The 18,721-nt window shown below is 43.1% G+C and overlaps 1 protein-coding gene and 1 pseudogene across 1 annotated transcript; both read left to right on the forward strand.

Moving 5' to 3' along the window:
- Positions 1-5,173: 5,173 nt before the first annotated feature.
- On the forward strand, positions 5,174-7,282 carry LOC131935526 (octapeptide-repeat protein T2-like; annotated as a pseudogene).
- Positions 7,283-7,535: 253 nt separating this feature from the next.
- LOC131935568 (uncharacterized) lies at positions 7,536-17,138 on the forward strand. The gene is made up of 3 exons (XM_059292043.1): positions 7,536-7,751; positions 8,390-8,478; positions 15,134-17,138. The coding sequence occupies exons 2-3, from the start codon at positions 8,415-8,417 to the stop codon at positions 16,918-16,920; spliced, it is 1,851 nt and encodes a 616-aa protein (XP_059148026.1). The 5' UTR covers positions 7,536-7,751; positions 8,390-8,414; the 3' UTR covers positions 16,921-17,138.
- The last annotated feature ends 1,583 nt before the right edge of the window (positions 17,139-18,721 follow it).

The raw sequence follows: 18,721 nt of genomic DNA on the forward strand, positions 1-18,721 counted from the left end.
CTAAACAAGAGGTAGTAGAGTAATCTAGTTATTCTAGTAGACCTTATCGATGGCCTAGTCTAGTGGCGGACCGCTGGGTGAACAAGATGGGTCCACAGTTACCTACCAACTGGTCAAGCATACCCCACAAAATGGGTCATGTTGACAGTTTATAGACAAGATGAGTTGAGGGCCATGTTGATAGTGTATAGACAAAATAAAGTAAGAGTTATGGGCCATGTTGAAAGTGTGTATTGAATTGACAAGACGAGGTACGAAATTGATATCGTCCCATTCAAACGTTACATCGAGGATTATACTTAAAAGATGCTACTGTCTGGGTTACCTGATCCCATTGTTGGCCTGTTGTCATCACTGCCTGCCTGACTGTTGTCATCACTGCCTGACTGACTGTTGTCATCACTGCCTGCCTGACTGTTGTCATCACTGCCTGACTGACTGTTGTCATCACTGCCTGCCTGACTGTTGTCATCACTGCCTGACTGACTGTTGTCATCACTGCCTGCCTGACTGTTGTCATCACTGCCTGACTGACTGTTGTCATCACTGCCTGACTGTTGTCATCACTGCCTGACTGACTGTTGTCATCACTGCCTGCCTGACTGTTGTCATCACTGCCTGCCTGACTGTTGTCATCACTGCCTGACTGACTGTTGTCATCACTGCCTGCCTGACTGTTGTCATCACTGCCTGACTGACTGTTGTCATCACTGCCTGACTGACTGTTGTCATCACTGCCTGCCTGACTGTTGTCATCACTGCCTGACTGACTGTTGTCATCACTGCCTGACTGACTGTTGTCATCACTGCCTGACTGTTGTCATCACTGCCTGCCTGACTGTTGTCATCACTGCCTGCCTGACTGTTGTCATCACTGCCTGCCTGACTGTTGTCATCACTGCCTGACTGACTGTTGTCATCACTGCCTGCCTGACTGTTGTCATCACTGCCTGACTGACTGTTGTCATCACTGCCTGCCTGACTGTTGTCATCACTGCCTGACTGACTGTTGTCATCACTGCCTGACTGACTGTTGTCATCACTGCCTGACTGTTGTCATCACTGCCTGCCTGACTGTTGTCATCACTGCCTGCCTGACTGTTGTCATCACTGCCTGCCTGACTGTTGTCATCACTGCCTGGCTGACTGTTGTCATCACTGCCTGCCTGACTGTTGTCATCACTGCTACTGTCTGGGCTACCTGATCCCATTGTTGTCCTGACTGTTGTCATCACTGCTTGCCTGACTGTTGTCATCACTGCCTGACTGTTGTCATCACTGCCTGACTGACTGTTGTCATCACTGCCTGCCTGACTGTTGTCATCACTGCCTGCCTGACTGTTGTCATCACTGCCTGACTGACTGTTGTCATCACTGCCTGCCTGACTGTTGTCATCACTGCCTGCCTGACTGTTGTCATCACTGCCTGCCTGACTGTTGTCATCACTGCCTGCCTGACTGTTGTCATCACTGCCTGACTGTTGTCATCACTGCCTGCCTGACTGTTGTCATCACTTCCTGCCTGACTGTTGTCATCACTGCCTGCCTGACTGTTGTCATCACTGCCTGACTGACTGTTGTCATCACTGCCTGACTGTTGTCATCACTGCCTGACTGTTGTCATCACTTCCTGCCTGACTGTTGTCATCACTTCCTGCCTGACTGTTGTCATCACTGCCTGCCTGACTGTTGTCATCACTGCCTGCCTGACTGTTGTCATCACTGCCTGACTGACTGTTGTCATCACTGCCTGACTGTTGTCATCACTTCCTGCCTGACTGTTGTCATCACTGCCTGCCTGACTGTTGTCATCACTGCCTGCCTGACTGTTGTCATCACTGCTACTGTCTGGCTACCTGATCCAATTGTTGGCCTGACATTTGTCATCACTGCCTGCCTGACTTTTGTCATCACTGCCTGACTGACTGTTGTCATCGCTGCCTGACTGTTGTCATCACTGCCTGCCTGACTTTTGTCATCACTGCCTGCCTGACTTTTGTCATCACTGCCTGACTGACTGTTGTCATCGCTGCCTGACTGTTGTCATCACTGCCTGCCTGACTTTTGTCATCACTGCCTGCCTGACTGTTGTCATCGCTGCCTGACTGTTGTCATCACTGCCTGACTGACTTTTGTCATCACTGCCTGCCTGACTTTTGTCATCACTGCCTGCCTGACTGTTGTCATCACTGCCTGACTGTTGTCATCACTGCCTGCCTGACTGTTGTCATCACTGCCTGACTGTTGTCATCACTGCCTGCCTGACTTTTGTCATCACTGCCTGCCTGACGGTTGTCATCACTGCCTGACTGTTGTCATCACTGCCTGCCTGACTGTTGTCATCACTGCCTGACTGTTGTCATCACTGCCTGCCTGACTGTTGTCATCACTGCCTGACTGACTTTTGTCATCACTGCCTGACTGACTGTTGTCATCACTGCCTGACTGACTGTTGTCATCACTGCCTGCCTGACTTTTGTCATCACTGCCTGACTGACTGTTGTCATCACTGCCTGACTGACTGTTGTCATCACTGCCTGACTGTTGTCATCACTGCCTGCCTGACTGTTGTCATCACTGCCTGACTGTTGTCATCACTGCCTGCCTGACTTTTGTCATCACTGCCTGCCTGACTTTTGTCATCACTGCCTGACTGACTGTTGTCATCGCTGCCTGACTGTTGTCATCACTGCCTGCCTGACTTTTGTCATCACTGCCTGCCTGACTGTTGTCATCGCTGCCTGACTGTTGTCATCACTGCCTGCCTGACTTTTGTCATCACTGCCTGCCTGACTTTTGTCATCACTGCCTGACTGACTGTTGTCATCACTGCCTGACTGTTGTCATCGCTGCCTGACTGTTGTCATCACTGCCTGACTGACTGTTGTCATCACTGCCTGCCTGACTTTTGTCATCACTGCCTGACTGACTGTTGTCATCACTGCCTGACTGACTGTTGTCATCACTGCCTGACTGTTGTCATCACTGCCTGCCTGACTGTTGTCATCACTGCCTGACTGACTGTTGTCATCACTGCCTGACTGACTGTTGTCATCACTGCCTGCCTGACTGTTGTCATCACTGCCTGCCTGACTGTTGTCATCACTGCTACTGTCTGGCTACCTGATCCCATTGTTGGCCTGACATTTGTCATCACTGCCTGCCTGACTTTTGTCATCACTGCCTGACTGTTGTCATCACTGCCTGACTGTTGTCATCACTGCCTGCCTGACTGTTGTCATCACTGCCTGACTGACTGTTGTCATCGCTGCCTGACTGTTGTCATCACTGCCTGACTGTTGTCATCACTGCCTGACTGACTGTTGTCATCACTGCCTGACTGTTGTCATCACTGCCTGCCTGACTGTTGTCATCACTGCCTGACTGTTGTCATCACTGCCTGCCTGACTGTTGTCATCACTGCCTGCCTGACTGTTGTCATCACTGCCTGACTGACTGTTGTCATCACTGCCTGACTGTTGTCATCACTTCCTGCCTGACTGTTGTCATCACTTCCTGACTGACTGTTGTCATCACTGCCTGCCTGACTGTTGTCATCACTGCTACTGTCTGGCTACCTGATCCCATTGTTGGCCTGACATTTGTCATCACTGCCTGCCTGACTTTTGTCATCACTGCCTGACTGACTGTTGTCATCACTGCCTGACTGACTGTTGTCATCGCTGCCTGACTGTTGTCATCACTGCCTGACTGTTGTCATCACTGCCTGACTGACTGTTGTCATCACTGCCTGACTGTTGTCATCACTGCCTGACTGTTGTCATCACTGCCTGACTGTTGTCATCACTGCCTGCCTGACTGTTGTCATCACTGCCTGACTGACTGTTGTCATCACTGCCTGACTGTTGTCATCACTGCCTGACTGTTGTCATCACTGCCTGCCTGACTGTTGTCATCACTGCCTGCCTGACTGTTGTCATCACTGCCTGCCTGACTGTTGTCATCACTGCCTGACTGTTGTCATCACTGCCTGACTGTTGTCATCACTGCCTGACTGTTGTCATCACTGCCTGACTGTTGTCATCACTGCCTGACTGTTGTCATCACTGCCTGACTGACTGTTGTCATCACTGCCTGACTGACTGTTGTCATCACTGCCTGACTGTTGTCATCACTGCCTGACTGTTGTCATCACTGCCTGACTGTTGTCATCACTGCCTGCCTGACTGTTGTCATCACTGCCTGACTGTTGTCATCACTGCCTGACTGTTGTCATCACTGCCTGACTGTTGTCATCACTGCCTGACTGTTGTCATCACTGCCTGCCTGACTGTTGTCATCACTGCCTGCCTGACTGTTGTCATCACTGCTACTGTCGTGAATATCGACCAGTACAAGCTATGCTAAATGTCAACCGCCAGATTATGTTTTGCTCTCCACATTTCTTCAGGCTGTCAGAGAAGCAGCTTCAAACTTCCTCACGTTTGTCTGCTGCTGTGTAACATCTGGATGTTTGAGACATGGAACATCTGGATGTGGGAGACATGGAACATCTCAATGTGAGGCGGGAGACATGGAACATCTCGATGTGAGGTGGGAGACATGGAACATCTCGATGTGGGAGACATGGAACATCTCGATGTAAGAGACATGGAACATATCGATGTGGGAGACATGGAACATCTTGATGTGGGAGACATGGAACATCTCGATGTAAGAGACATGGAACATCTCGATGTGGGAGACATGGAACATCTTGATGTGGGAGACATGGAACATCTCGATGTAAGAGACATGGAACATATCGATGTGGGAGACATGGAACATCTCGATGTGGGAGACATGGAACATCTCGATGTGGGAGACATATAACATCTCGATGTGATGTGGGAGACATGGAACATATCGATGTGGGAGACATGGAACATCTTGATGTGGGAGACATGGAACATCTCGATGTGATGTGGGAGACATGGAACATATCGATGTGGGAGACATGGAACATCTTGATGTGGGAGACATGGAACATCTCGATGTGAGGTGGAGACATGGAACATCTCGATGTGATGTGGGAGACATGGAACATCTCGATGTGAGGTGGGAGACATGGAACATCTCGATGTGAGGTGGGAGACATGGAACATCTCGGTGTGGGAGACATGGAACATCTCGATGTGAGGTGGGAGACATGGAACATCTCGATGTGGGAGACATGGAACATCTCGATGTGGGAGACATGGAACATCTTGATGTGGGAGACATGGAACATATCGATGTGGGAGACATGGAACATCTCGATGTGGGAGACATGGAACATCTTGATGTGGGAGACATGGAACATCTCGATGTAAGAGACATGGAACATATCGATGTGGGAGACATGGAACATCTCGATGTGGGAGACATGGAACATCTCGATGTGGGAGACATATAACATCTCGATGTGATGTGGGAGACATGGAACATATCGATGTGGGAGACATGGAACATCTTGATGTGGGAGACATGGAACATCTCGATGTGATGTGGGAGACATGGAACATATCGATGTGGGAGACATGGAACATCTTGATGTGGGAGACATGGAACATCTCGATGTGAGGTGGAGACATGGAACATATCGATGTGAGGCGGAAGACATGGAACATCTTGATGTGATGTGGGAGACATGGAACATCTCGATGTGGGAGACATGGAACATCTCGATGTGAGGTGTGATACATGGAACATCTTGATGTGATGTGGGAGACATGGAACATCTCGATGTGGGAGACATGGAACATCTCGATATAAGAAACATGAAACATCTTGATGTATAAAACATAGAACATCTCGATGTGATGTGAGAGACATGAAACATCTCGATGTGGGAGACATGGAACATCTCTTTTTTAACTCTCTTGCCAAATTAATATAAGTATTATAAGTGAACATTTTATGACGGAAGGACTGACATACTATATATATATATATATATATATATATATATATATATATATATATATATATATATATATATATATATATATATATATATATATATACATGGGGGCCCCCAGAAAATTTTCAGCCGGGAGCCCCGCTCAAGCTTATGTCGCCCCTGGGTATAAGTAAGACTTGGTCAACTCCCATGATTTTATGAAGATCTACCCCTGATAACACAGTCTCCCCCATCTGTTTCAAACGATTTTCTTCAAACATTTTGGGTGGGAACAAGAGAGAGAGGGGGGGACAAGAGAAATAGGAAAAAGAGATGGGAACAAGAGAGAAAGATGGGAACAAGAGAAAAGAAGGGATGATAACTGTCTTTTAGAGATGCTACTAGTGACACTAGTCAGGTTTGAAATAAATATTTTCAGTCGTAGCCTAATAATATAGGGCCTACCTCATTTAGAAGGAATTACTAAAACGTGAAAAACAAATATAAAAACCTTTATAACAAGGTTTTTAAAGCAGAAAGTGAAGAGCCAAAGAGGAGAACAAGAGAAAGAGAACAAGAGAAAGAGAACAAGAGAAAGAGAACAAGAGAGGGAGAACAAGAGAGGGAGAACAAGAGAAAGAGAACAAGAGAAAGAGAACAAGAGAAAGAGAACAAGAGAAAGAGAACAAGAGAGGGAGAACAAGAGAGGGAGAACAAGAGAAAGAGAACAAGAGAAAGAGAACAAGAGAAAGAGAACAAGAGAAAGAGAACAAGAGAAAGAGAACAAGAGAAAGAAAGAAAGAGAACAAGAGAAAGAGAACAAGAGAAAGAGAACAAGAGAAAGAGAACAAGAGAAAGAGAACAAGAGAAAGAGAACAAGAGAAAGAGAACAAGAGAGGGAGAACAAGAGAAAGAGAACAAGAGAGGGAGAACAAGAGAGGGAGAACAAGAGAGGGAGAACAAGAGAAAGAGAACAAGAGAAAGAGAACAAGAGAAATAGAACAAGAGAGGGAGAACAAGAGAGGGAGAACAAGAGAAAGAGAACAAGAGAAAGAGAACAAGAGAGGGAGAACAAGAGAAAGAGAACAAGAGAAAGAGAACAAGAGAAAGAGAGAAAGAGAACAATAGAAAGAGAACAAGAGAAAGAGAACAAGAGAGGGAGAACAAGAGAAAGAGAACAAGAGAAAGAGAACAAGAGAAAGAGAACAAGAGAAAGAGAACAAGAGAGGGAGAACAAGAGAAAGAGAACAAGAGAAAGAGAACAAGAGAAAGAGAACAAGAGAAAGAGAACAAGAGAAAGAGAACAAGAGAAAGAGAACAAGAGAAAGAGAACAAGAGAAAGAGAACAAGAGAAAGAGAACAAGAGAAAGAGAACAAGAACAAGTGATAAAGAAATGTTAGTTAAAATTTAAAGTCAACCTCCCTAGTAAACTACATTTGACCATGACCCCGATTGTAAATTCCGTTTGAAAGGTAAACATGTTAAAATAGCATCTCGCGTGCTTTGCTTCTTTCCTCAACATTTTTATTTCTTGAGTTCCATTCAGCTCCAGAGTTTTCCTCCCATCCGGTGCTGCCATTTACTTTAAATACTTCAAACAGGTACAGGTGTGCCTGAGGCACGTGGGGAGGGGGTTAAAGGGGAGGGGGTTAAAGGCAGGGGTCTGGAACATTCTTTAGTTTGAGATAGCGGGTAGCGGACACCGTAGGGGATCAGGTCTGTATACTGGCTGGGATAAATAGTCGTCAGGTGCTCGAAATTATTGTCAAATTTGTTGTTGGTCTTGTGTGGACTGGGACTGGTCACGTGATGCCCGTGTGGACTGGGACTGGCCACGTGATGCCCGCGTAACTATGATATAAGAGACAGGTAAGCTAGAAATCAATAAGTTACTAGCACAGCACGTCATAGCTGTCCTATTCACATCATAGTTGTCATGTTCACATGATAGTTGTCATATTCACATCATAGCTGTCATATTCACATCATAGTTGTCGTATTCACATTATAGCTGTCATATTCTGATTATAGCTGTCATATTCACATTATAACTGTCATATTCACATCATAGCTGTCCTATTCACATTATAGCTGTCATATTCTGATTATAGCTGTCCTATTTACTTGATAGCTGTCATATTCACATTGTAGCTGTCATATTCACATCATAGCTGTCATATTCAAATTATAACTGTCCTATTCACATTATAGCTGTCATATTCACATTATTGCTGTCATATTCACATTAGAGCTGTCATATTCACATTATAGCTGTCATATTCGCATTATAGCTGTCATTTACATCATAGCTGTCATATTCACATTATAGCTGTCATATTCACATTATAGCTGTCATATTCACATTATTGCTGTCATATTCACATCATAGTTGTCATATTCACATAATAGCTGTATAATATATTCACTTCATCAATAAAGTATAGCAGTTACCACTGCAATAAAGTATAGCAGTTACCATTGGTTACCACGAACAATCTCCATTTCAGTCGGCGGAGAAACATCGGCGACAAGATGGCGGCTGTGTGTTCCATACCTCGATTACTTCCCCTGCTCGCGCTTGTTGTCACTACCAAAGGTAGGCGGAATATCAAGTTTGATACTTCTTTCCAACTTTGGTGTTACAATTAGCATTGAGTCAAAATGTTTTTTAATATATATATATATATATATATATATATATATATATATATATATATATATATATATATATATATATATATATATATATATATATATATATATATATATATATATATGGCTACAGGACATTACCCCCCTGGAAATTTCCCCCGGACATTTCCCTCCCGTATTTACCCCCCGGAGCAATTACCCCCCTGTCAATTACCCCCCTGTCAATTAGCCCTCCGTGGAATTACCCCCCCCCCCCTCTCAAGTTAGAATCCTAACTCTAACTAGAATTCTATACCTATATACTACTTTAATCCAAACCTTAAGAAAAAGACCAAAACCTAAGCATCCACTAGACACAACCCTAACCCTAAACCTAACCTTAACCCTAACCCTAACCCTAGCCCTAGCCCTAAACCTAGCCCTAATCCTAACCCTAACCCTAAACCTAAACCTAACCTTAACCCTAACCCTAACCCTAGCCCTAGCCCTAAACCTAGCCCTAATCCTAACCCTAACCCTAAACCTAAACCTAACCTTAACCCTAACCGTAACCCTAGCCCTAGCCCTAAACCTAGCCCTAATCCTAACCCTAACCCTAAACCTAAACCTAACCTTAACCCTAACCCTAAACCTAGCCCTAGCTCTAATCGTAGCCCTAACCCTAACCCTAGCCCTAAACCTAGCCCTAACCCTAACTCTAACCCTGTCCTGGGGGGGGGGGGGGGTTATGTCCTACTGGGCGGGGGGTAATCGACAGGGGGGTAATTGACAGGGGGGGGGGTAATTACTCTGGGGGGGTAATGTCGGGGGGGGGGGAGGAAATGTCCGGGGGGTAATTGACAGGGGGGAAATGCCCTGTTCCCATATATATATTTATATATATATATATATATATATATATATATATATATATATATATATATATATATATATATATAGTATTTGTTGGAGTGCTATATTGATGTTGAAGATAGAGCCCATCTGCGACGACACACCTCAGCTACAGTTTCATTCAATATAGAAAGCCATTTTAAATTTCCTAATCACGTCAATGCATTCTGGTGTCCGGGGTAGACCGGAAAACAAAAAAATCTGTTCTTTTTTTTACAAATCTGGGTTAGCCTGTATTAGAGAACTGTTCATGTTTTTTTTTTTTACAAATGTGGGTTAGCCTGTATTAGAGAACTGTTCATGTTTTGTTTTTTTTACAAATGTGGGTTAGCCTGTATTAGAGAACTGTTCATGTTTTTTTTTTTACAAATGTGGGTTAGCCTGTATTAGAGAACTGTTCATGTTTTTTTTTTTACAAATGTGGGTTAGCCTGTATTAGAGAACTGTTCATGTTTTTTTTTTTTACAAATGTCGGTTAGCCTGAATTAGAGAACTGTTCATGACAGATGTTAGTAGTGCGTGGTCAGCTCGTGAGGCCGTCACGTGGTATGAAATCCAAACCGTGACACTGTGACCCACGGGATGGCATCCATCACGTGACACTGTGACCCACTGGATGGCATCCATCACGTGACACTGTGACCCATCCATCCCGTCAGTTGCGGTTTCAGAATCCATGACGTCAATGAGGATATTTTTCTTTTACTTTCCAGTCATTGAGTCAAACGGCTTTGTCGGTGAACAACCGAGGTGGTGTGTTTTTGGCGTGTTTGTTTGTTTGGCTACTTAAAAATGTTATAAGACAATTGATTCATCGCTAGCTTTGTATGACTATTTACGTAGGACAAGTTACAAACACCGGCCTCAAGAGAATCGGAATTGGCAGGTAATCGCCTGTAGGACGCCTCACCCCCCCCCCAGCTCGCAGGTTCCCGAAGGGGGTTGTTAGGGATTTTCTCAGGGGTCGCCAACTTCAACAGAAAACAACAACAATAAAATCGGCTTTACAATCATTTAGAATACATTGAAAACTATTTTGACTTCTGTCGTCGCCATGATACTTTGTTGTCAACGTCAGAGACTTGATCGAAGAGAAACTTGCCTATTGCAGACACTTGATCTAAGAGAAACTTGCCAATTTCAGACACTTGATCTTACAGGAAGCTGTCTGTGAGTTTGTGGCAAATCTTGTTGTTACACAATTTCGACCCACTTCTAATGCAGCGATTTCGTTCAAACTTTTCAGGCACCTTATTTTCAATGACATGAATCTCAATTTTTACTTTCTCGTATATACGAAGTATAGAGAAACTTGTAATCTTGCAACAACAAAAAAAAAGAGATTTTTACAAATCTCGACGTTTTACACCTCCCTGAGTCGGAAAAACAAATTTTTGCAATCTTGTCCGTATGTCTGTGTGTATGTGTGTCTGTAAGCACGATAACTTGAGTACCGTTACAGCTAGGTTGATGAAATTTCATATATAAGTATTTTATCAAAATCGTAGATCCGTCTCAACTTTTGAGCGATTTCCGATTACCGGAAGTGGTACTTTTTTTACTTTGAATTTTTTTAAAAGCCTATAACTTGAGTACTATTTCAGATAGATAAATGAAATTTCACTTGTAAGTAAAATATCTAATCCTCTACTTTCTAACGAATTTTTAGTAATTTCCGTTGACAGGAAGTAGTAATTTACGCTATTTCCGATTTCTCAAAAAACGCATGTACTAAGTGCTGATAATATTCCGCACTATTATGCATATTTTGTTTTGGCGTTCGCTTGGTGCGCAATTCTTTTTTTCTGCGAGATTCTGTTCTATTTTTAAAAGTTTAAGTAATTAAAAATCAGGTCTATATTCCGAGTTGCCATCCCACGTAGTGTTATATAAGAAAATTCGAGAAAGTTTAGGGGAGATCACTCCCGGCTTATTTAATCAAATTAACAAGACAATTAGTCATACAATTTTAAAATGTCTAAATTAAGTAACCAATCGCAAGCGATGACTCGATCAGCGTGTTTACACCGTGAAATGTCAGATCTACGTCTCGATTGGTTGACTTGTCGCTCGCGCTTCAACCACGCCCCAATTAAGGGCAGATAACTGTCTTTTAGAGATGACAAACGGCTGGCCGGTTTTTTTCAAGTCGCAGCCTATGTAATGCCAACTTCATTTTGTACGAATGACTAAAAAAGGGGAAAATAAAACAAATATAAAAACATTTTAAAAATAACACGTTTTTAAATGGACTGAAAATAATAAAATAAAACAAACATCTTTGCTCAAAGCTTTGATCGAATAATTTAAACCAAAAGGTGGCGATTCAGTGACGATGCTTGTTTTTTGAGTTCAATATTGTCTTCACTCATTACTATGAGAGACTAGATTTTGAACTCGTCTTTGTTTAAAAAAAAAATTGAATGTGTAGAAAAGGACATAAGGTTGGCGTTTACAAAACACACCCGCGAATTTTTCAAACTGGTTAGTACCAATATATGTATTGGGGATGTTATGGAAAAATCACTGAAGAAATGTCCGTGGATTTTCGTGATTGTGTTGAGGCTGGTTATGTACAGTTGTATTGTCGCATGATGCTATTTTATTGTCGCATGATGCTATTTTATTGTCGCATGATGCTATTGTATTGTCGCATGATGCTATTTTATTGTCGCATGATGCTATTTTATTGTCGCATGATGCTATTGTTTTGTCGCATGATGCTATTGTATTGTCGCATGATGCTATTTTATTGTCGCATGATGCTATTTTATTGTCGCATGATGCTATTGTATTGTCGCATGATGCTATTGTATTGTCGCATGATGCTATTGTATTGTCGCATGATGCTATTGTATTGTCGCATTATGCTATTTTCTTGTCGCATGATGCTATTTTCTTGTCGAATGATGCTACTTACACTAAACTATACCTCAAGAATTTGCCAGAGTTGCTCTCTCTGCCTTCCATGTGAAGCAGTCCGAAGAATGAGCTGGGGTCACTTTAAGCCGGCCACTAGCCGTTAACGTTTAGAGGTCGCCAGTACATATTTTCCTGTTTTACAACGGTAAAACAATGTGTCCATTGATTCACATCTAACAAGGGGCAGATAATCACAGATGTCGCAGATGTGGGTATCACAGCAAACCTTTTTAGTCGTAAGTGGTGTTGATTTATTTGTATGTGGTGTTGATTTAGTGTATGTGGTGTTGTTTTAGTCGTGTGTGGTGTTGATTTAGTCGTATGTGGATTTTATTTAGTCGTATGTTATGTTGATTTAGTCTTATGTAGTGTTGATTTAGTCGTATGTGGTGTTGATTTAGTCGTATGTGGAGTTGATTTAACTAAGAACAAACGGAATGTTAAAAAAACATTCAGTGGGTCCTGCTACTCTTTTTATAATAGACTTAATTATAGACTTGGCTTACTAATATTTTTTTTTAAAATAGTATTTCTAAATATTAGAGCTTTTGACATGCAATGAGAATTTTTTAAATTAAAAACTTACACAGTTTAGCGGCCAATATTTTTACTAAATAAAATATAATGTGTTTAATTTTTAAAATTTTAAGTGTCTGTAAATTAAAATAAAAGCTTATCTTTTTCTTCGGTTTTATTTGTATTAATTAATGGAGATTTCTTCCAGCCCAGTTATTACCTGTCAACTTATTTTGTTCCGCGTGGCTCGTTGGCTTTGACATCAGCCTGCCTTTTTTTATGGATGTACTGCCATAGCCTAGGTCCAGCCAAGAACCAACCACATGGATGTACTGCCATAGCCTAGGTCCAGCCAAGAACCAACCACATGGATGTACTGCCATAGCCTAGGTCCAGCCAAGAACCAACCACATGGATGTACTGCCATAGCCTAGATCCAGCCAAGAACCAACCACATGGATGTACTGCCATAGCCTAGGTCCAGCCAAGAACCAACCACATGGATGTACTGCCATAGCCTAGGTCCAGCCAAGAACCAACCACATGGATGTACTGCCATAGCCTAGGTCCAGCCTAGAACCAACCACATGGATGTACTGCCATAGCCTAGGTCCAGCCAAGAACCAACCACATGGATGTACTGCCATAGCCTAGGTCCAGCAAAGAACCAACCACATGGATGTACTGCCATAGCCTAGGTCCAGCCAAGAACCAACCACATGGATGTACTGCCATAGCCTAGGTCCAGCCAAGAACCAACCACACGGATGTACTGCCATAGCCTAGGTCCAGCCAAGAACCATCCTAGATGAGTTACTTTCCCCAGCTATCGAGTTGTCTCTCCTAGATTAGATGCTGTCCCCAGCTATCGAGTTTATCTCTCCTAGAAGATTTGCTGTCCCCAGCTATCGAGTTGTCTCTCCTAGATGAGTTGCTGCCCCCAGCTATCGTCTCTCCTAGATGGGTTGTTGTCCCCAGCTATCGAGTTGTCTCTCCTAGACAAGGTGCTGTCCCCAGCTATCGAGTTGTCTCTCCTAGATGAGTTGCTGTCCCCAGCTATAGAGGCTTATCTGCCCAACTCAGGACTTAAGGGTTAACAATCGTTCGCCCCTCCCCACTACGTCTAAGCTAGTTATTATAAAGTTTTTTGTTGTTGTAAATATTAGTTTTATATTTTAAAAAATAGCCCATTTATTTCATCTTTTGCTTAAGACAACTGATGCAAGCACAATTTCTTCATGTCTGTTTACGGTCATATAAATGACATCATACAGGGGAAGTGAATGTGTTGTACAATAAAAATAAATCGACTGACCCAGATTCAAATTATACTTAAAGAGGTGATTCATTTTAAAACAAAAGTGGTCGTAAGGTCTCTACCCTCTACAAGAAATATGTTTAGTGTGAGCAGATTAAAACCTACATCACAGTTAACAACGCGCGAAGACAGCGTACATACAGCAGGCTCTGCTGACCCGCTGACAGTCGGCCATTGATGGGCTGATGATGATATAGGCTGACATTAAACTAAATATCAGACGGTGCACCTCGATACATTTACCAGACGGTAAGAATCGACCCATCTAGCCACCTACGTGTCTATTGACCTACATTTTATTACTCGAGAATTTATAAAGCTATGAAAATCAGCGCAAAATTTTGTCCCTGTTTAATTTGACACTAGTTAGATCTGATGGGATGCAACAAATTGTTTTAATTAGGTCAGTAGGTCTTAATCAATACAATCAATGTAGGTCACCCAGTTAAAAGAGCCTGACATACAATACTTTTACAACAAGCGAAACACACACCACCGCGGACCCTGGTGTACAATTGGTGACACTAAGTGGTGACACCACCGCGAACCCTGGTGTACAATTGGTGACACTATGTGGTGACACCACCGCGAACCCAGCTGTACAATTGGTGACATTGAGTGGTGACACCACCGCGAACCCTGCTGTACATTTGGTGACACTAAGTGGTAACACCACCGCGAACCCTGCTGTACAAGTGGTGACACCACCGCAAACCCTGCTGTACAATTGGTGACACCACCGCGAACCCAGCTGTACAATTGGTGACACTGAGAGGTGACACATAACCAGTGGCACATCACAGATAGTGCCAGATGTTTTTTAATGCATCATTTTTGTCTGTCATAAAACTGCTCATCTCTGGCATAGAATTGACGCTCTGACAGATTTTGTAATGACTTGGATGCTAGCAGCATGTCAAATCTGATGCCAGTCATTATCTTCTGATTGCAGGTGTCCAAGCGAGAGAATTTCAGCTCCAGCTGGCTCGGGCGTCACCTCCCCTTGACCTGACGCCTCCCCCAGCGGGCGCCCCGTCCCTGCAGACGGCTCAGGACGACCCCACCGGACAGCGGTACCCAGAGCGGAGGCTGACCTTTAGACACCTGCACGTCCCCCTGCGCCAGCCGCGCTTTGTGACGGAGACCACCACCATATTCCCCTTCATCACAGCCCAAAAAGCCTTGAGTTACCTCACTCGTTTTGATTCCATACCCAGGCCTAGAAACTGGCCAATCAGAATTGTTCTAACAGATGCTGAAATACAAGGCACCGAAACAAAAATTATCAACGTACAGACGAGCACTGAGCCGCGGCCAGACGCGAGCAGGGGAGCGAACTGGCCTGGAACTCCCGCCACGTGGCAGGAAGCAGGGAGAGAAAAATGGCGGGATCCCGGATGGACAGACGCCAGCAAGGTCGATGGCTTCTACGATTATGATAAACAGGTGAAAGCCCAGGTAAACATTCGCTACTCTCGTGACGTAGCACACACAGACGAGACTTGGCGAGATGTCAGGATCAAAAGAAATAAAGGAAACAGCAGACGAGAGTCGGCAAACGGTGATGCCGACGTCACCACAACACATGACGGAATTAGGCGAACACAACGCGGAAATGACGCCAAACAAAAACAAATCGGTCAGAGAAAAACAAAGTTTAAGGTTAAAAAAGAAAAAAAAGCGTCGAAAAAGCGTCGAAAAGATAAGAAAAAGAAGGCTGTTAGCTCTAGAAGATTCTTTACTGTTGGCTCTCATGACCAAGTTTTGAACACAAGTGACGCGGGGAACAGGACTGAAGACCACACTACAACTCTCACGGCCCTCGTCACCACCGCAAGATCAAACTCCTATCTGTATGGACACATTGGTGGAGCTGACAGTCCCAACACCCAGACTGGTGGAGCTGACAGTCCTAACACCAAGACTGGTGGAGCTGACAGACCCAACACCCAGACTGGTGGAGCTGACAGTCCCAACACCCAGTCTGGTGGAGCTGACAGTCCCAACACCCAGACTGGTGGAGCTGACAGTCCTAACACCAAGACTGGTGGAGCTGACAGACCCAACACCCAGACTGTTGGAGCTGACAGTCCCAACACCCAGACTGGTGGAGCTGACAGTCCCAACACCCAGACTGGTGGAGCTGACAGTCCCAACACCCAGACTGGTGGAGCTGACAGTCCCAACACCCAGACTGGTGGAGCTGACAGTCCCAACACCCAGACTGGTGGAGCTGACAGTCCCAACACCCAGACGTCCACTGGTGGAGCTGACAGTCCCAACACCCAGACTGGTGGAGCTGACAGTCCCAACACCCAGACTGGTGGAGCTGACAACTATACATATACCGAGGCTCAAGCTCAGCGTTTAGAACCTGTTACGAAAGCAACAAGAGTCCAGACGAACAGATTCGACATTTTGTCCAATGCCAACGTGTCGAGGGCACCGATGAACAGTTTCGACATTTTGTCCAATGCCAACGTGTCGAGGGCACCGATGAACAGTTTCGACATTTTGTCCAATGCCAACGTGTCGAGGGCACCGATGAACAGTTTCGACATTTTGTCCAATGCCAACGTGTCGAGGGCACCGATGAACAGTTTCGACATTTTGTCCAATGCCAACGTGTCGAGGGCACCGATGAAAAACGAAGCGTTTGGCAACTATCTCAGTGAGCGGCTTTGCGGTCTTTTTAACAAGAAATACGTGCGGACTAATATCGGTGGAAGGTGTGAGTAAACTGTCAAAAGGAAACACAAAATAATTAGCTTTCGGCTCTAGCTTTAGTGATATAACTGTGTGTTAGTTCTATTAGGTTCCAACACTGTTATCAATTATCTAATTCGAGAACACAAAATTACAAGCGATAAATAGACTTAAGCCATTTGTTAATTCAGTATTAGGTCGATCGGAGAAACTTGATTGTAGATTATAAAATAAATAATTGAATTTTTAACTGAACTGTTTCAGGCCATAAATGTCTCATATTAATCTTATCATTGGATTCGGTTACATTATGATACACAATTTAAAAAAAAACGAACAAAATTTTACTTTATGATTACGGAGAGTATGCTAAATAATACAAACTATTTTCACCAAGTGGTATGAGAGATCCTAGCCTAGATTATATCGCCTTAGCTAATCACTCAGGTGTCATGGGTACAGAACCTCAGCAGTCATTGTCAATTTTGTTTTAATGTTCCCACCTAGAAAGTGGACAGGAAAATCTCAAAGCACGGCAAAGGCTCTAAATCATAATTATTCAAAGCCAATCACGGGTTTTATTTTGTGCTGCAGCCACCCGCGCTGAAGGAATATCATATCACACCAATGCGCCGCATACTCAAAGGACGTGCTACCGCCACCCGCGCTTAAGGAATATCATATTCATATCACACCAATGCGCCGCATACTCAAATGACGTGCTACCGCCACCCGCGCTGAAGGAATATCATATCACACCAATGCGCCGCATACTCAAATGACGTGCTACCGCCACCCGCGTGCAGCGCTGAAGTAATATCCACACCAATGCGCCGCATACATACACAGGGGACGCATTTACCTCCACCCGTTCTTCTAGTACACGTATAAAGTCTAGACTTCCAACTTACCGCAGATCAGACATGCACAAGACTTAATGTGAGATGTGTTAAATGTTTGGGACAGTTCATCCATTGCACTCAATGAATTTAAATAGGTAGTCCAAACTGAAATTAACTATTGATTGCAGACTTCTTGAGTGAGTATGTCATGAAAGAACTTTTAATTGTAAGCTCTATGCCACAAATTTTATAAAAATATCTTAATAAATAAAAAAGTTATGCGATTTTTAAAACAAAATTTGGTAAAAAACTGATTTTCAAAAAGTGCCATTTTTGAGAACCCATATTTTCTAAACTAAATAACATAGAAGTGTAGAAATTGGTAAAGTTACTGCAAAGTTTGTAATATATATGCCCAATTTTTTTCAGTCATCTAAAATGAGTCTTTCTAAGGTAAAAAAAATAATTGAAAATGACAAAAATGCGTTTTGGTCACTTTTATTTTTATAATTTTTTTTTTTTTTTTTTGCTTTGGACATAGAATAACTCTAAAACTATTTTGTTGGTAACATTAACAGGAAAAATGTGTTCATTATTTTCAAAAATCACATGAGTTAAAATATTATTTAAAAAAAAAAATTCATAAAAAACGTTTTAATAACAAGCTTTTATGTAATGATGCACTAAAAAGTAGAAAATAAATTATAGACTACTATTTAAATAACTATAAAGAAAAGCGTGGGTCACTTTAGTATCTATTGGATACCTTTACTAATGTTAAGGAAGACACCCACGCTTTTCTTTATAGTTATTTAAATAGTAGTCTATAATTTATTTTCTACTTTTTAGTGCATCATTACATAAAAGCTTGTTATTAAAACGTTTTTTATGAATTTTTTTTTCAGTACTTTACATGTTTTATCAACAATAGAGTTACATGACTAAAAACCATTGCGCGCCTACTGAATATCACGTTCAGTAGGCGCGCAATG

This window comes from Physella acuta, unplaced genomic scaffold (genome assembly GCF_028476545.2).
Source record: "Physella acuta isolate Inbredline_101_S28 unplaced genomic scaffold, ASM2847654v3 ptg000148l, whole genome shotgun sequence".
In the NCBI taxonomy this organism is placed as follows: domain Eukaryota; kingdom Metazoa; phylum Mollusca; class Gastropoda; family Physidae; genus Physella; species Physella acuta.